This window comes from Apis mellifera, linkage group LG13 (assembly GCF_003254395.2).
Source record: "Apis mellifera strain DH4 linkage group LG13, Amel_HAv3.1, whole genome shotgun sequence".
Classification (NCBI taxonomy): Eukaryota; Metazoa; Arthropoda; class Insecta; order Hymenoptera; family Apidae; genus Apis; species Apis mellifera.
Genome location: NC_037650.1, coordinates 10308652 through 10326981, shown reverse-complemented (window position 1 = coordinate 10326981; position 18330 = coordinate 10308652). Strand labels below are relative to the sequence as shown.

General features: G+C 31.2%; 3 protein-coding genes across 7 annotated transcripts; 2 read left to right on the top strand and 1 right to left on the bottom strand.

Annotated features, from left to right (window-relative positions):
• The first annotated feature begins 3 nt into the window (after nucleotides 1-3).
• LOC551363 (vesicle transport through interaction with t-SNAREs homolog 1A) lies at nucleotides 4-2791 on the top strand. 2 transcript variants are annotated; one of them, XR_410114.3, is made up of 6 exons: nucleotides 4-92; nucleotides 1110-1298; nucleotides 1429-1487; nucleotides 1743-2090; nucleotides 2219-2449; nucleotides 2626-2791. XR_410114.3 is itself a non-coding variant. In XM_006565029.3 (5 exons), the coding sequence occupies exons 2-5, from the start codon at nucleotides 1205-1207 to the stop codon at nucleotides 2375-2377; spliced, it is 660 nt and encodes a 219-aa protein (XP_006565092.1). In that variant the 5' UTR covers nucleotides 4-92; nucleotides 1110-1204; the 3' UTR covers nucleotides 2378-2791. The 2 variants fall into 2 exon arrangements, 1 of the variants encoding a protein (XP_006565092.1); XM_006565029.3 differs by having other exon boundaries at nucleotides 2219-2791.
• Nucleotides 2790-16571, bottom strand: LOC412541 (long-chain-fatty-acid--CoA ligase 6). Of its 4 annotated transcripts, none has more exons than XM_026444570.1 (8): nucleotides 16417-16571; nucleotides 14478-14601; nucleotides 12914-13250; nucleotides 11708-12176; nucleotides 7602-7892; nucleotides 4856-5077; nucleotides 3756-4073; nucleotides 2790-3526 (listed from the first exon to the last, which is right to left on the bottom strand). In XM_026444570.1, exons 1-8 carry the CDS (start codon nucleotides 16426-16428, stop codon nucleotides 3389-3391), a joined length of 1911 nt encoding a protein of 636 aa, XP_026300355.1. In that variant the 5' UTR covers nucleotides 16429-16571; the 3' UTR covers nucleotides 2790-3388. The 4 variants fall into 4 exon arrangements, with proteins under 4 accessions (XP_026300355.1, XP_395996.1, XP_026300356.1 ...); XM_395996.7 differs by lacking the exon at nucleotides 16417-16571 and adding an exon at nucleotides 15162-15756; XM_026444571.1 differs by lacking the exon at nucleotides 16417-16571 and adding an exon at nucleotides 15146-15747.
• Nucleotides 16572-16631: 60 nt separating this feature from the next.
• On the top strand, nucleotides 16632-18060 carry LOC724246 (growth/differentiation factor 2). The gene has a single exon (XM_001120039.3). The coding sequence runs from the start codon at nucleotides 16689-16691 to the stop codon at nucleotides 17706-17708; it is 1020 nt and encodes a 339-aa protein (XP_001120039.2). The 5' UTR covers nucleotides 16632-16688; the 3' UTR covers nucleotides 17709-18060.
• Nucleotides 18061-18330: the final 270 nt, after the last annotated feature.

Below are 18330 nucleotides of genomic sequence, written 5' to 3'. Positions count from 1 at the left end.
AACCAGTTAAAACGATTGGTAGTATCCTCTAAATTCTGTTTTTGATTGGTGTATTATCAATGACGTGTCAATTTCATGGCCACATTTCAAAGGTTTTATTTTTCACACTTTTATATTATATTGATACATAATTTTTTATTGCCATATGCTTTATTTAATTCAATTAAAAATTAATTATTTGAAGAATATTTAGTGATTTTTTATTATGAATTTCATGTGTTAAATGTATATTCGTTCTCATTTGAAGACGTGTCATATAAAAACATGGCGTTATCATAAATAATATAATCAAATATATTTAACAACTAATTTTATGAATTATGAAAATTTTTTATTAATTATTAATGAATTATATAAAAAAATTTCAATCTTATAAAAAATTGTTTTAAAAATTATCAGTATGTAAAATTTTGCGATAATTTATATGTAGATATAATTTATACTTAAACAACATAAACTTTAAATAAATCCAGATTTGTTTTTGTTGTAGAATAAAAATAATGTAAACTATAATAAATAAATATGAAATATATTATAAACTTAAAAATTTTTAATAAAATATCCTATAAATCTACTTTTATAGTTTAATTTTATTATTATATTATCTCATTACTTATTATTTCTTATATTTCTTAAGTGAAATTAATTTATATTTCATTATTGCAAATAAAGTGAAAGTTTTTAAAATTATTATTATATTATTGATAAAATTTACTATTCTTTTATTCAATCATATAAATATATATTTTTTTAAATTGATACATTTTAATACGTATTATTTTTTACGCATTTTTAATAAATTAAATTTATTTACATTCATAAAATGTACAGATATAAATATTTTAATAAAAATATCATTACATGCTCGTATATTTATATAACATATTTTTCAAAAAAAATATTTTTAAGAAAAATATATCCAAATGTGGAAAAAAATGAAAAAACAATAATGTTTCAAAAAATTAATATGAAATAATCTTTATTTGTTGTTTAAACAAAGAAGACATGAATCACGATCAGCTGTTAATGTAATTGATAAAATATTTTTATCTTCTATATAAAATATTATTATAAAATATAACGATGTATAACATATTTTTTTCTATTAGCTGATTTCAGAATGTAACTTGTATATGTCATTCCATGCACATATAACAAACATTAACTTTTCCATTTATTCGTCTCCAATGGAAATACATTCAAGATGGCGTCACTCATTGACAACTATGAGCAACAATACGCCGTTTTGACAGCTGACATTACTGCAAAAATTGGTAGAATAAGAACACAAAACGGCAGTAAGTACAAGAAAAGTAGAATGATAATGATTTCTTTATTACATAGCACGGATCGTTATTTTTGAAGTATATTTTCTATCTTCTGGCATTATTAAACAACAATAATCGATACACGTGACGTAATTTACAGGTGAGAAAAGAGCGTTCATTCAAGATGTGGACAGACAAATCGAGGAAGCTCAAGAATTGGTAAAATGAAATACTTACTTATTCTTCTATTTTTAAAGTATTTTTAATAAATTAATATTTATATTGCAAAGTTTTAAAATCTTTATATCTTTTATTTTGGGGTTAGAAATTACATTTTTTATTTGATTTTTTTCTCGTTATAAATATAAAATAAATAGAAACAAATTAAAATAAAAAAATTTTATATCTTAATATTATTGTATAAATAATAGATAATTGTATAAAATTTATATTATTTATCATATACATTTGTAGCTTGAGCAAATGGAATTGGAGGTTCGTGGGATAAATGGTGCAGCTCGCGACCGCTTACGTGGTCGAGTAGAGAGTCATAGAGCAGAATTAAAACGATTGACACAAGAATTTCATTCAGCCAAAAAATCAAAAGATGAAAGTATTGAAATAAGCAGAGAAGATTCATGGGAGAATAATATTACAGAAGATCAGAAAAAAAGATTGTTAGATACCTCAGAACGAATAGACCGTACAGGAAGAACTTTACAAAATGGATATCGTATGGTATTAGAAACAGAAGAAATTGGTTCCCAAGTATTGAAAGAATTACATGAGCAAAGAGAAACAATTCAAAGGGGAAGAGGAAGAGTAAGATATTAATTTTAATTAATATAATACATTTTTTCAAACTTTTATATATTATTTCAGTATTCTGCAAATGATTATGATCAATATTATTATGATTAATAATATCGAATATCTTTTATTTGTTTTAGTTAAGAGACACAGATGCAGAATTGGGTCGTGGTTCACGTTTACTCTCAGGAATCATTTTTAGAAGCCTTCAGCAAAGAATTATTTTAGCATTAGTAGCATTAACGCTTATAATTGTTGCTTGTATTGTCATGTATTATAGCTTTAAATCTAAAAGCTAAAGATGAGAGTAGAATGAATCTTTTGGTTGGGATATTGGCTCAGGAGTCATATTAAATTTCACTGCATTTCAGGTATTATGATTATTGAATATAATGTTTATTAGGGGATTATTAAATTATAAATTGAAGGAATGTTATATATCATATCCTTTTATTAATCTTTTCACTTGTTTGGAGCATTTAATATCATTATAATTTAAGCATTCTAATGCTCACAAATCTTAACTATATAATTTCATATGATATAGATATATCACTACACAACAACAAGAGACGCTTAAATATGACAGAATGCCGCCAAACAGTGAAGAAATATTCTAATATATTATTAGTAATTATAAAAAATTCAGCTGTCGAACGGTATTGTCAGTGAGCATTGTTCACAAGCAGAATTTATTAAAATGTTTGAAAATATTTGAGATTATCTTTATTATCTTTTCAAATTGTCCGTTTTTTGCAATCAATTTATTATACGTGAACCTCAAGTTTTCTTTTACATATCGCAATCGATTGCATTTTACGGAAACGAATAATATACATATCTTAAAGTATTAAATTATAATTCAAAATTTAATTAATTATTGTTATCAATAAAAATATACATCTATAGTGTGTACCATTAAGTAAAAGCGATAATAATTTGTATCAAAATACAAGGATGGGATAACGAAGAAGACTGTAAATATATGTGACAAGTATCGAAAAATGATTATATTCAAGAGAAAACGAGACGCCTAATAATAATAATAATAATAATAATTCATTTTATTATAACATTATCAATATTTTAATAATCTAAACGATGTTTTTTCTTTTTTTATTCTTTCTTGCGTCGCTATATATATATATATGTAATCATGAAAAAGAAAATGATATAATAAAAATATCGCGGAGTAAATAAATATTCGATGATTTCTTTGTGTAAATGCGACGCAAACACGCCTCGATTCTTCTTCGCGTTTTTGTATCCGATTCTAATGAAAACAGAATCAAAATCGATGCTCAGTCTGATCAGTCCAAATGTCGATAGAGATCTTCTATCTGTGGCTTGAAGTAATCTTTTAACTGAGGTCGTTTCATTTTCAATGACGGTGTAAGCAGACCATTTTGTATAGAGAACGGATCTGGATGTAAATAAATATCTTTCACCTGTAATATAAACGATATGCCTCGAAATGTAAAACTATTCATATCTTCTATTTTAAAATGTTTTTTCAATTGTCAATAAGACTAATAAAATCAATCTTATTTTATGATTTTCCTTCTTTTCGATATTATTAATAACAAATAACATGTACAAATGATTCGAAAGAATGAAAAGAACGAAAAGAATTTTCCTCTAAATTATGATACATCTGAAAAATTTGATTCTTCTTACCTGTTCGAAAGATTTGAGACCGGCTTCTTTTCCCCATGAAAGCATATCGTCCATGATCAATTGTTTGACTTGCGGATTAGCACATAATACGCTCAACGTTCCTGGTATACCGTTCTCCACTGCCCAACATTTCACCACATCTACGTCTGGTATTACTATTCCTACAACGCACGATTTTAGGGATTCCCCGTGGACGAACACTTGATGAACGTATTGACTGCGTAAATAAATATTCTCAATTTTCTCCGGAACTATGTACTCTCCTTGCGAAAGCTTGAAGGTGTGTTTCCTTCGATCGATTATTTTAAGCGTTCCATTCTGTAAACAAAATAAGAATTATAATTATTAATTTTTATTTTCTATTTCTTAAAAAGAAAAAGTATAAATTAATTAAATTTAATAATAAAACCAAAAATGAAAAATGAAAGATTTTTAAATGTTTTTTATAATCTAATTCAAAAGAAGAAAGATAAACTTTAATTTTTTTATATCATTATTATTCACAAAATTTTATAAATAGAATTTATGATTTATATATATATATATATATTAATAAATTTATATAATATATATATATATATATAAATTTATTGCAATTTATAAAAAAAAGACCATGAAAAAAGTTCACCATTTGAATGAGGATTTAATCCAATTACAAAAACAAATTTACCATTTTCTTTATCTTTTTTTTTAATAACGTAATAATATTTTTAATTTTTGATGTTGAAATTATCTTATTTTTACCAATTATTTTCTTACTTAAAATCATTAAGAACAATAACATCATATTGAATAATTTCAATTTTTCTTATTTTACTAATTGTCACACTAATTTTAGAAATAATAAATAATTATTATATAAATTAATAAATAATAATAATAATAATATTATAAATTAATAAATATTATATAATGAATAAATAATTATTTAAATTGATTATTTTAATTAAATAATTACAATAATATACAATATGTATACATTTCTAATTGTTCATTTAGAAAAATTTGAATTGAAAAATTGTCAAGTTTCAATGCAGAAATAATATTCTCGCGTACAATTTTTAAAAACAAAAAAATATGTTTAATCTTCTTTGTCTTACAGGTAGCCACATGCCAACGTCACCGGTATGATGCCAACCGTATTCATCGATAGCTTGAGCTGTTCTTTCCGGATCTTTAAAGTAGCCCACGAACACGTTGGTGCCTTTTACGCATACCTCGCCTTGGTTCTTCTTCGCATAGTATTCCATTTCCGGAACGTCTACCAATTTGATGCAACAACAGGGGACCGGTGGTCCTACGTGTTCCGGTACATGATCACCCTGTAATAATAATACAAAGCAATTCAGATTTTTATCACTGAAACATGAGATTCATATTTATGATATTTTTTATTTTTAATATCGTATTATATTTTCGAATGAAAGATACGTTCAAGTAAATGCTTCATAATTACTCGAAAAATTTACTAATATTATTTAATATTATAAAATTAAAATTAAAAAATTATAAAATATATAAATATTATAAAATTTGCAGATATTATTATTGTATTTATTCACATTATATAACGACATTTCGCAAAAGAAAAAAAAATTAAAATCCTGATCGGCGTATATCAATTGACGATTCAAAGATGCAACATTTGACAATAATCATAGATATTTACACGGTTGACGTGGCTTACCACGTGGTTTGGCGCGTGGTTGGAAATTTTTTCGTGTCGATCAGCTCAATACTTATATACCAATATCCGTGTATAAATAATAGCTAGTTTCGTCTAGCTACATACATCGATATTTGCAAATATGCCAAAAATAGCGAGCATGTATATCACTTGATCGTTAGTCAGTCCACGATTAAAATCGAATGATCTCATCGCATGTGCCGTGAACACTTTACCATTGTTCTCCGATTTTATTATTCGATTAGATATTCACTAGATTCTACTTATATTTCTTCTATTGGTTAATAATAGATTTCATTCTTCGCATTTAATTTTAGCACGTTGGTTTAAAAAAAAACATTATAATTTATTCTTTTTGAACTTCTTTTAAATAACTATATGTACTGAATTTATAATTAATTGAATATAATTAAAATTATTCTCTTTAAAATAATGATAAAGTCTATTAATTGAAGTTAAAGTTATATTTTAATATTAAATGTTTAATTATTTATTAAATAATCTATTTTTATCAATCAAATAAAAAATTGTATTTTTTAAGAAAAAAAAATACCGTTGTTGAAACATATTTTATTATAATTAAAATGATTATAATTCAATTTTAATTTATTGCTTTGAATTTGTCCATCAAAATTGAAAATAATTGATCATAATTTTTTTTACATGAAAAACAATGGATTAATATCATTAATCTTTGTATAATTTATTTGTTTAATACAATATGATTTATTGTCCTAGCTGACTGAAGACTATAGTCCATGATTTAAGCTCGACGGCTGCAAAGCAATTTATTTACAGAGCGTTTATTGACCGGCTTCTTCGTCGGATAAATGTAACTATGTATCAATTTCGAGTTGAAATGTTTGTTAACACACAGTAGACTTATACCTTTCTTTGAATTCCATTCATTACACATATAATGTTACTTGAATAAGAACAACGAGCACACTCAAATATAATTCAATGTCTTTAAATGAATGTCGGATACGTTTAACTTCTGAAAATTATCTGACAAATGTACAGGATGTTAATATATTTCTTTGAAGGATAAATTCAAAACACAAAAGCTGGTATATAAAAATGTCAATTGAAAGCTTAGCTTATTAAAATATAAGCAATTTAAATGCCACCCATATAAAATATTATTCTTGGAAAAAATATTTTTTGATTTTTCTTTTTCAATATAAAATATCAAATTAGAAATTGAACTTGACAAGATATTAATTCATATATCTACTATTACTAATAATATAAGATTGATTACCAATTGATAAGATAGTATAAACAATTTCATAAAATGCATATATTTGTCATCATTTCATTTGTTCAAATATTTCTGTATAAAATAACATTTTATTTTATAATAAAATGCAAAAACTGGTATATAAAAACTGGTTAATTGAAGCTTAGCTTATTAAAATATAAGCAATTTAAATGCCACCCATATAAAATATTATTCTTGGAAAAAATATTTTTTGATTTTTCTTTTTCAATATAAAATATCAAATTAGAAATTGAACTTGACAAGATATTAATTCATATATCTACTATTACTAATAATATAAAATTGATTATCAATTGATAAGATAGTATAAACAATTTCATAAAATGCATATATTTGTCATCATTTCATTTGTTCAAATATTTCTGTATAAAATAACATTCGCATTTTATTTTATAATAAAATGCAAAAACTGGTATATAAAAATCTCAATTGAAGCTTAGCTTATTAAAATATAAGCAATTTAAATGCCACCTATATAAAATATTATTCTTGGAAAATATATTTTTTGATTTTTTCTTTTTCAATATAAAATATCAAATTAGAAATTAAACTTGACAAGATGTTAATTCACATATCTACTATTACTAATAATATAAGATTGATTGATTAGATAGTATTAGACTAATTGATAAGATAGTATAAACAATTTCACAAGATGCATATATTTGTCATTATTTCATTTGTTCAAATATTTCTGTATAAAACAACATACGCATTTTATTTTATAATAGCTGTTATCGTTATATAATCATGCATATAAAAAAGTGTGCAAACACCTCCCACCTGTACAAATACTTCTTCTCAACACAAGAGCAAAGAAACAACTTGTTCGAACAATTATTACATTAATCATCTAATTTCAACTAATTCTAACCTGAACGGTAAGAGTGATCGGTGCACAGCACTCAGTCTGGCCGTATCCTTCGACGATCAAACAACCAAGTGCGCATCTCGTGAATGTGAGAACGTTTCCCGCCAAAGGTGCGGAACCAACGACCATCAGCCTCACCCTCCCTCCCGTTGACTCCTTGATCTTGCTGAAGACCAGTTTATCCCATATGCTGTTGTTCCTGATTATCCCCTTCTTGATTTCCGCTTCCTTCGCCCGCATCCCCAGGCTGAATACCAGCTTTTTCAAGCATGAGTTTTGAAGTTCAGTTTGGATCTGCAAAATGCCGATTGATGACTATGCACTCTATATTTAAAACGTCTGATCGAACGAACAAGCTTAGTAGTGGCTGTATTTTCGCTGGCAACGAACGGGTGAACGAATTACGATAGAACTTTATTTATCTAAAGTTTATTTATTGGAAAGGAATTTTGGTAATCCGATTAAGTGAATTCCTATGGATTGAGTTCACCTGTAAACTTTGAAAATTCATTGCAACAGATCTCTCCGATTTATTCCAATGAAATTTGTATTTTTATTTGGATTTTATTTAATCCAATCAATTTTTATGTAAACGTGAATTTGCTAATTATCATTTAATTGGTTAATGGATGTTGAAACGATTTTCCTTTTGCAGAAGTCTCTCTAATTTTTGAAAACTTGAAATGAAATTGTTTGAAGCTTTGAAATTTAAATAATTTTTTTTTGGAATGCTAAAAAAAAAGTTGAAGTTGAAAATTGATTTTTTCATTGTTTCTTTGTAGTAATTGCAAATTAATTTAATTATTAGATTTGTTATATAATATTCTTTTATTTCTTCTTCCTTTCTTTTTTTATATTATTTATATAATTTCAATAAGGTTACATTAATTCTTCTTAAAAATTATATATAACATTTCAATTTTGAAGAACTTTGTAATATTTTTTATTATTTATAAAAATTTAATTTCTGACTTTTACACTTTTTATAAATAGTGTACTCGAAATCTATTTTGGAAAGATTTATTTTTGAATATTAATTGTACATGAGTGGATGATTTCCTTGAGGAGAAGCTGTTTACTAATATCAACGAGTTATATACAGACTTGTGGTATATACTTCTAGAGTACTCTATTTGAAAAGTTTGTTGATTTTATGGAATAAGATTTATGGATACGAGGAAGTTTTATGTACGATTTTGCTATAAAATTGAAATGATATATACAATTTTTGAAGAATTAATGTAACCTTATTGAAATTATATAAAAATAATATAAAAGAAGAAAGGAAGAAGAAATAAAAGAATATTATATAACAAATATTATATATTAAAGAAAGAAATATTAATTTTAAAATAATAAATATTAAAAGATGTCAATATATTTTCTATATAAATTTGAAGAGATTTGCATATATTAAAATCATAAGAAAATATTGAGTGTTTACTAGTTAATAAAGTGGATTTTCAGGTGCTGCATTAATTTACGTTTCTAAATAAAATCATGCCACTCGGCTATTTTTGTGAATATATTTATGCATTCAAAAACAGAATAGAGTCATGTGCTTTTGCAAAGATTACTCGATTACGAAAACAGTAATTCTTCTATTAGAATTTAAAATTAAATATCAAGAAAATATCATTGTTTGTATTTTTTTTACTCAAATTCATATATTCAATTTAAATTAATTTTGCATATTGCTATACATTTCAAATATTGAATTTAATTTTAGAATAAATTAATTATATATACATGTATATTAATTAATTTTCAAAAAAAAATTTAAAAATCTTATTTCTTCACTTCATATATTTAAGATAAAATAAATAAAAAAAAAATTATAATCAAAATAAAGAAAACTAAATAATTTTCAATAAATATTGTAATCATAAAATGTTGTCATAAAATTAAAAAAAAAATTTATTTAAATATATAATCTTGTTCTTACTCTTGTGAATGAACAGAAAACAATACATTAGATATAATAATGTCATTAATTAATGAATATATGAATGTATTATGAAAACATGAAATAAGCGGATTCCTTTCATTCAGTATCTCAGAGTCGATGAGAGATGGAATTACTTCCACCTGTTTCTTCGCGCTGTCATTTGTATTTGCCAATTTGTAGTTGTTTCAAAGAATATTGTGCGACAATGATTTTATTAAATCTAACATGTATACTTTGTATCAATATGTTATCACGAAAATATTTTCATTTCTAATCACAATAAACTATACATATACAGAGATATTATTTTCAAAATTTGATATTGATTACTTTTTATATTTATAATTTGTTTAATATGATAATAAAATAATTTATTAAAATATAATAATAAATATAAGAATTTAAAATAGAGCAAATAAAGAATAATATATCGTATATATTCGATTCATATGTTTCTCATAAATTTCTGAAACTTATTCTGAATCATCATAGAGCGTATCATACAAAGCATAATATTTTCTATTTCTCTTACAACTAACCAAAGATCATTTTCTATGGAAGAATAAATAAAATGATTATCATATCATTATCCATGTGATTTACAACTTCCTAGAGTTCCTTAGAATAATCAGAAACTTAAAAAAATATCCATGAAACAATCAGAAAGCTGCAAACAGATTAAATAAATTTTATGAGAATATAATTTTTTAAACCACTGATGATTTCAAATAATTTTTGATGGAGTTTAAATGGAGAATATTTTATTTAGTCCTATCCTTAAATAATGAGAAATATTTTCAAATAATTTATTTATCAAATATTTGATCGTATAAAAAAAATAAAAAATAATAATATTAAAAAATATTCCAGAAAAGAAAACATGAATGGAAACAAATGGAAAGTAAAAATAAAAATTTTCTTCGAATAATTATTCGAAATATTCGTTTCCACTGAAATTATGTATATATGGAAAAAAAGTTCGATTATCTCGACCGTGAACGCGCGCATAGAAGATATTTTCGAAACAAACGATGACTGGACGATTTCATTAATGCAACTGTCCGTCAAAACTCGAGCGTAATTGACGCTTATTCGCAAAATTTGTCAAATTATTTTTGGCCAACGATACGAAAATTTTGTTGAAAATTTGTTGAGCGTTACACAAAATTTGTTACACAAAATGGCGGAACGAATTTGTCGATTCAATTAAACGGACGATTTTCCTTGCACTTTGACGCTTCGTCGAGCATAAAAATATCCGCCCACTGATCCGTGACGAATTCCATCCACGATTTCCGCTTGGAACTCGATTATTTCCCCTAGCCTAGGGTTATTCTGACACTAAACTGTCCTTGCGTCTCGAAAATATAATCTCGCCTTCCGATTCTCCGGTAATTTTGATCGCCAAAAATATTATTACTTGAGCACTTCTCACCCACACCGAAATAATAGACACGAAATTTTCTAAACACATATTTGGCTAATTATAATTTTTCTTTCGAGGAGGCCACCAAATATTCACCTCGAAAATATAATCTCGCCTTCCGATTCTCCGGTAATTTTGATCGCCAAAAATATTACTTGAGCACTTCTCACCCACACCGAAATAATAGACACGAAATTTTCTAAACACATATTTGGCTAATTATAATTTTTCTTTCGAGGAGGCCACCAAATATTCACCTCGAAAATATAATCTCGCCTTCCGATTCTCCGGTAATTTTGATCGCCAAAAATATTACTTGAGCACTTCTCACCCACACCGAAATAATAGACACGAAATTTTCTAAACACATATTTGGTTAATTATAATTTTTCTTTCGAGGAGGCCACCAAATATTCACCTCGAAAATATAATCTCGCCTTCCGATTCTCCGGTAATTTTGATCGCCAAAAATATTACTTGAGCACTTCTCATCCACACCGAAATAATAGACACGAAATTTTCTAAACACATATTTGGCTAATTATAATTTTTCTTTCGAGGAGGCCACCAAATATTCACTTATACATATCTTCGAATCTTTCAATTAATGCTGATATACTGCTATAATTTTTTTTCCTCTATCGAATGAAAAAATAAATAAATAAATAAATAAATTAAACTTGAATTATCTCAATTGTAATATGATTCAATACTCGTAATAATCAGACAGCCTACCTTGTCGTACATTCGATTCAACAGCCTGGGCACAGCGGGCATCACAGTAGGCCTCAAGGCTTTCATATCTTCGGACAACCTTTTGATATCGCCGCTGTAAAATCCTACGGAGCCGCCCACCATGTACATTCCATTCTCGCAGCAACGTTCCAACATGTGCGCCAGTGGCAGGAAGCTGATCATCGTGTCCTTGTACGAGGGCTTGTGCTCGCCCAATTGAACGAGAACCGCGCTTATGCCCGCTATCACGTTTTGGTGTGTCAACATCACCCCTTTCGGGTTACCCGTGGTCCCAGACGTGTACGATATGGTGCACAGATCGGTCGATTTGGGGGGAACTTCCGGGTGATTCTTCTGGGCGCCCAGCCGCTCAACGTCGTCGAACTTGAGCAGCTCGACGCCGCGGTTCTTCGCCCTCTGGTTCGTCGTCTGCCTCGTCTCCTTTATCACCACCAATTTTCGTAGGCATCTAGCGGAGTGGAAAGAGCGATTGAAAATAATTAAAAGAAAAAAAAGAGTAAACTGATAGTAATAATAATAATAATAGTGATAATTTAAGAATTTTTAATATTATATCAGTTACTTTTTTTTTTATATTAAGTTTTTATTAATTAAGGTGAATTTATATTCTATGATAATAAAAATAATAATAAAAAAAATCATGTATCGTGCCAAAATGTTTCAGGACATTGCACGGAAACGTTTAAATTTGTCTTCAATACTGCGTGAGATTTGTAAATTGTGTCGTGTGTCGATGTTGTAGAAGATACATTTATATTCATTCATGGCATGCTGCCACTGAAACATACCAAACATCACACGATCCCAAGTGATCTGAACTTTAACTTGTATCGCTGTTTATTCGGAGACCACAATTAAAACGTGATATCTTTGTTCTTTTTCTTTTCTCTCTCTTACTATTTTACTACTAATTTACTGTAATAATAATATTATTCTTTAATTACAAAGTTTCTACGCAAAATGAAAACTCAAAATAGTTATCTTTAAACTTGAAAATTGAGAAATATTGCAAGTTATTTCTTCTAAATAAAATAAATTAAGAAAGACTTTCTTAATTTATTAAATTCTTTCAGAATCTTCTCTATTCAATAAAAATTTTAAAGTCACAATTTTTTTTAAAAGTCACTTTCTGTTAAAACACTTTTTGATTCGTACAAACAATTTTACACGAGAAAAATCAAATACCTTGGCGCTTTGTCGAGAAGCAAATTGCACTTGGTATCGTTCTCGACCACGACCAAATTGATCTCGGCTTGATTAATGATGAAGGCGCACGCGTCAGGGCCCAATGTGTCGTATAAAGGTACTACTACCAAAGAGTACGTGTAACAAGCCTGCTCCGTGAGGATCCATTCTGGACAGTTCTGACTGTAGAGACCGATGAGCGTGTGCGATCCTGGCATCAGCCCCAGAGACACTAGGCCAGAGCCGAAATTCTTCGCCCTGAGCAGGGTCTCGTTGTAATGTAGCCATTGATATGGTTTGTTTGGTCCATCCCGCCAGCCAAGACAAGGACCGTTGTCTGCGCATAGCAAAAATCAGTCGACCGAATCGTTTAAAAATAATCATTTTTTAGTAAGATTAGTAAGATTACAATTTTATGACAAATTTCTTTTAATGGATTTTTAAAAGATGTAATTTGAATCATATGTTCATGAAGAGAGATTTAAAACGATTATACGATGATATTATTCTTGAATTTTCTTTTAATGCATTGTGTAAATGTAATTTTCTTTTTATCTTTCCTCGCGTATTGCATTTCATAATAACGATATTATAAAAATACGTGTTTACCAGATGTTTCCAAAGAATAATTGAGCGTTGCAGGAAAATAAGATAGGATTGAAACAGTGACTTAGTGGTTTCGAGACAAAACTTGAGGAAATGTGTGTTCTCGAGCGTGACGCCTCGCAATATATTAGTCCAGGAATTTTAATTGTTGCAACACGCCAACTTGGTTAAATATCTGAGAGGGAATTGGAAAATAATGAAAATAAAGAAGAATCAATAATAAAAAAAATATATAATTAATATGTTTTTCTATAATAATGGGATATATTCAAATATTTAAATATTCGATTAAATTACTGATATTATTTTAATTAACTTGAACGTTTTCAAATTAAATGATACACGAAGGAATTAAAGCATTTATAATTATTCGTAAAATTTTTTGAAGATATATTGAATATCATTGAAAATAATGTCTGTCTGAAAAAGATAAATGTAATAATTTGCCAGGAAAAATATACAACGTCTTTTTTTAGTAGAATTTATTAATATTCGAGATACGTTGTACCTGTCGATCCAAATGCGATTCCAAACGAAAAATCTTCGATTTTTGAAAAGAAACATTTTAATTCAAACTATAATCAGCGAAAAGATTTGAAAAAATAGAATAATTATTTAATCAGAATAAATATTTCAAATGAATTATGGAAAAATTTTTCCATAATTTCATGCTTCATTATAGGTTAGAAACGAAAAGTTATATCATAAAACGAAACGAAACGAAATCGTCGATAACATTCCACTCGAAATCAATATTTTATTCGCGATTTCACCACATCTACTTTTTTTTAACTCTACTCACTAACCATCTACTCGAGAATGTACAACCGTGCAACCGAAGATCTCGATTTCACTCGCATCGCGAGACAAATTTCACCGCGTGTACATAGGTGACGCTACATACGGTTATATACACGTGTAGTACGCAGCTCGCAAGCCGACTATAATTCAGACTTACTAGACTCCTTGGCGCCTTTACGGAAACCGTCGTACAGAGTCCTCGTGTCCTCGTACAAGAAGCTCACGAACTTTCCCTCCTTGCTATCCTTGTAAAACCTCGACACTTTGATCAAGTCGGTGCCCTGCAAAACACATACGTTTGCGCACGTGAAATCCTTCGTATATACCCGTCGTATATTACGTAACGGAATGCCAAGTGCAAATCTAAGTATAGCGAGTGCACCGCGCGCGACAAGTATATCGCGCACAATACAGGGAGTGGAGAAATCTGTAGGAACCGTAGGGCCACGGTTGTTATCAGCGTATCCACTTATCAGAACTACGAGAGAAAACTACCATGCTCGACGTTGTTTCCCATCACGCGACAACAAGTACAAGTCGTCGCCAACTCGCTTGTGCAACAAGTCTGCCCACCCACACACGCATGCCAGTTCAGCAAGCACCGATCAGGTGCTGACCCGTGGATTTCGTCATAATGTTTGTTCTACGTTTGTTCTACCTTCTATTAATGACGGGATAACACGGTAAACAGATCTTGGCTCGCCGATCTGATCTCTCCGTTATACTCGATACTCTACGAGTTTACAATCTCCCATTAAAAATTGATTCTTTATTTTTTTTTTTTTTTCTCAAGAGATCGATACGAGTACAAATGAAACAGGGTACCAAGAAGACATTCCACCTTGACTGTGTCGGATTGATCGTTGAGGTCGATCGGTGGTCGAATCGGCGGAGGAGAGAAACAACCGGACGTCATATCTCTCGGACAGTTGGCGAACGGCGCAGAGAGGAAGCCCGTTGCGGCAACGGGCCGACGTTTTCAGCCCCCTTCGGCTGAAGATTTTTGCCCGGGTTGTACACTTGAAACGAGACTGGCCTGTTCACAGCCCACTCAGGGATCGACACCACTCCTCTTCGTTCTGCTCGAGCTCACCTCTCGATCACTTTGCTTGTCACTCTACCGCCCCTGCTGCTGCTGCTGCTGCTCCACCGAGAGGAGCGGGCTGCTATCAGCGGCTCGCACATAAGACTAGCCGCTCGTCCATCCTCTCTACGACGATCTTCGACTATATTTAAATATAGTGGACCGCTCGTGGAGCGAGCGTCGTCCTCGACAGCCACCGAACTTATTGGATGATGGCCAGCCGTAAAAAAAATCGATCAACCATCGGATTTTGACGTCGAACGAGCTGGCTGAAGCTGGCTGCTTCTAAAGATTCTTTTTCGTGAAACGGCCGGCCATCGAGGTTCAAGGAATCGAATCGTGGCGCGGTTAATGTCAGTGATTTTTATAACAGGAAATTCACGGCTTGATGAATTTTCTCAATCTTCGAGTGGATCGTGCACTGTTTTTTTTTCTTTTTTGAGGAGATTCAGAATGATCGATGATGAATACATTGTTGTGATTGATCGAATGTTTACTTTAAGTTGAGAGGGTTGTATAGTTTTTAATTGAACATTTAAAAAAGATTAAATGTCACGATGATATTTCTCTATTTTTTATCGATCACTGTTGGAAATTAATTTTCAGAAGTTTGTTTTTTTCTTTTCTTTTCTTTCATTTTCACGGAACAGAATGAAACAGTTTCTTCTTCCTCCGTCTCGCTCTTTCTCCCTCTTGCTCTCATACGAAAAACCTAGTTCAGAGAGATATCATGTATCATTTTAATTGCCAGCTCCTGAAATAGTTTTATTTATTTCAACGATACATAATGATTTTACGTCCACTTGTTTCCGATTAAATTCGATATATCAATGTAAATTTATGCTATCTGCTCGAAATAAATTTTTTTCCAAATTGACTTTTTAAAATTATACAATTTAAAAATACAAGAGGAGAAGCTATTTTTTTTTTCTCGACAAAAACCTCAAAATACATTCCTTTAAATAAACTACTATTATTATTTATTGTATAAATAGCGAAGAATCGAACTTACATCTATCTTCATCCATTTTTATCTGTCGGTGTAACTCGGAGGTCGAGTGGCATGAGTCTGTCGATGATAAGGACATTCCAGGGGCAATTTCGAATCCCGCCTTTCCATTGGCTTCTATTTAAAATCGGTCCTTCAGCCTCACCCACCGATCATCAAGGATTCCATTTTCAGTTGGACGCGAAACCCGATCGACTCCGGTTCTATCCAATAATTCCCCAACCTAGAGAAGAATTATCTCTTGGAAGGAAAAAAAGATACTAAAAAAACCATTAATGAATCCCTCCCAATACCTGTTCCTAATCCTCCTGGGAACGTTCTGCGTCTACGGATTATGGAAGACGAGCTCTCGTTCCTGGCAAACGCCGAGGGTGCACGCCAAAGCGTCGATCCAGTTCGACCTGTCGATCCCAGCCTCCTCTCCGTCCGTTCTCCACCGTTTCTCGAACCGAACGAGCAAAAGAGCCACCGAGAAAAGCCACAGAAGGTATCGAGGAGTCGTGTCCAAGTACATGCTTGAGCTGTACCATCGCAGATCGGACGTGGACATAGTGAGGGCGTTGGAGCCGATCCACGTGTCGGGCCCGATCGACGACGGAGCGAAAATCCTCGTGTTCTCGTTGCCACCGATCGATCCGGACGAAGTGTTGGAGGTGGCAGAGTTGCTCGGGGTCGCGGGATCCATCCTCAGGGTACGCCTGGACACGTTCGAGAGCTGCAGGTCGAGGAGGGACGACGGTTGGAGGGCGTTCAACGTGACCACCGCGGTCGCGAGGAGTGGCGGTGTTGTCAGGTTTCGCGTGTACGGCAGAGTTGGCTATCATCCTTGCGGCGACGGTCCAATCTTGCTGCTCAGCTACGCCAAGGTGAGGAGGAGGAAGCGTCCGCGGAGATCCGTCCAAGAGGAGGAGGCGGACGAGGCAGACGAAGGGCCTCCGCGAAGAAGGCGAAAGAACTCGTGCAGGAGGCGTTCCATGTACGTGGACTTCGCGCTGATCGCGTACGACGATTGGGTCGTCGCACCCCCGGGTTACGAGGCGTACCAGTGCTCTGGAAAGTGTTTCTACCCGTTCGGCGACCACCTCAGCCCTACGAAACACGCGATCGTGCAGACGTTGGTGCACGGGGCTCTGCAGGGACAGGTCGACCAGGGTGGAGGGAGGCCGGTCGGGAGGGCTTGCTGCGTCCCCACCAGATTGGCGCCTACAAGTCTACTGTATCTGGATGCCAGTGGGACGTTGACTTATCAGTATGGGTACGAGGACATGGTTGTCGCTGAATGTGGCTGCCGTTGAAGTAGTTCGGGATAGTGAGGGAGGGTGTGGAGATTTATTATTGGGTTGGCAACTAAGTAATTGCGGATTTTTTCAGAGAAAATCAAAGACAATTTTTTCGTGGAACTAAATAACTTTATTCTGTAATGTGTTGCCCATTTTGATCAATGACCTTTCGCCATCTTTCAGGCAGCATCATAATCCCACGTTCATAAAACTTCTGGTTTTTATTAGCAAAAAAGTGAATCAGGTATATCAGATTTGATATTATCATCATTATTGAAATTTTTACCATTCAAGGAGTTTTGTAAAGATCGAAACGAAAAGTAATCGGATGGTGCAAGGTCAGGACTATATGATGGACGTGGCAAAACATCCCAACCAAGCTCCAATAATTTTTGCCGAGTGACCAAAGATGTGCGTGGCCTTGCATTGTCACGATGGAATACAACACCTTTTCGATTTGTCAATTCGGGCCGCTTTTCTTCAACTGCATTGTTTAATTTCGTTAGTTGTTCAATGTAGACAACAGAATTGATCGTTCGGTTGGGTGGTAAGAGTTCAAAATAGACAATTCCTTTGTAATCCCACCAAACTGATAACAAAACCTTCTTTCGATGAATACCAGCTTTTGATGTTGTTG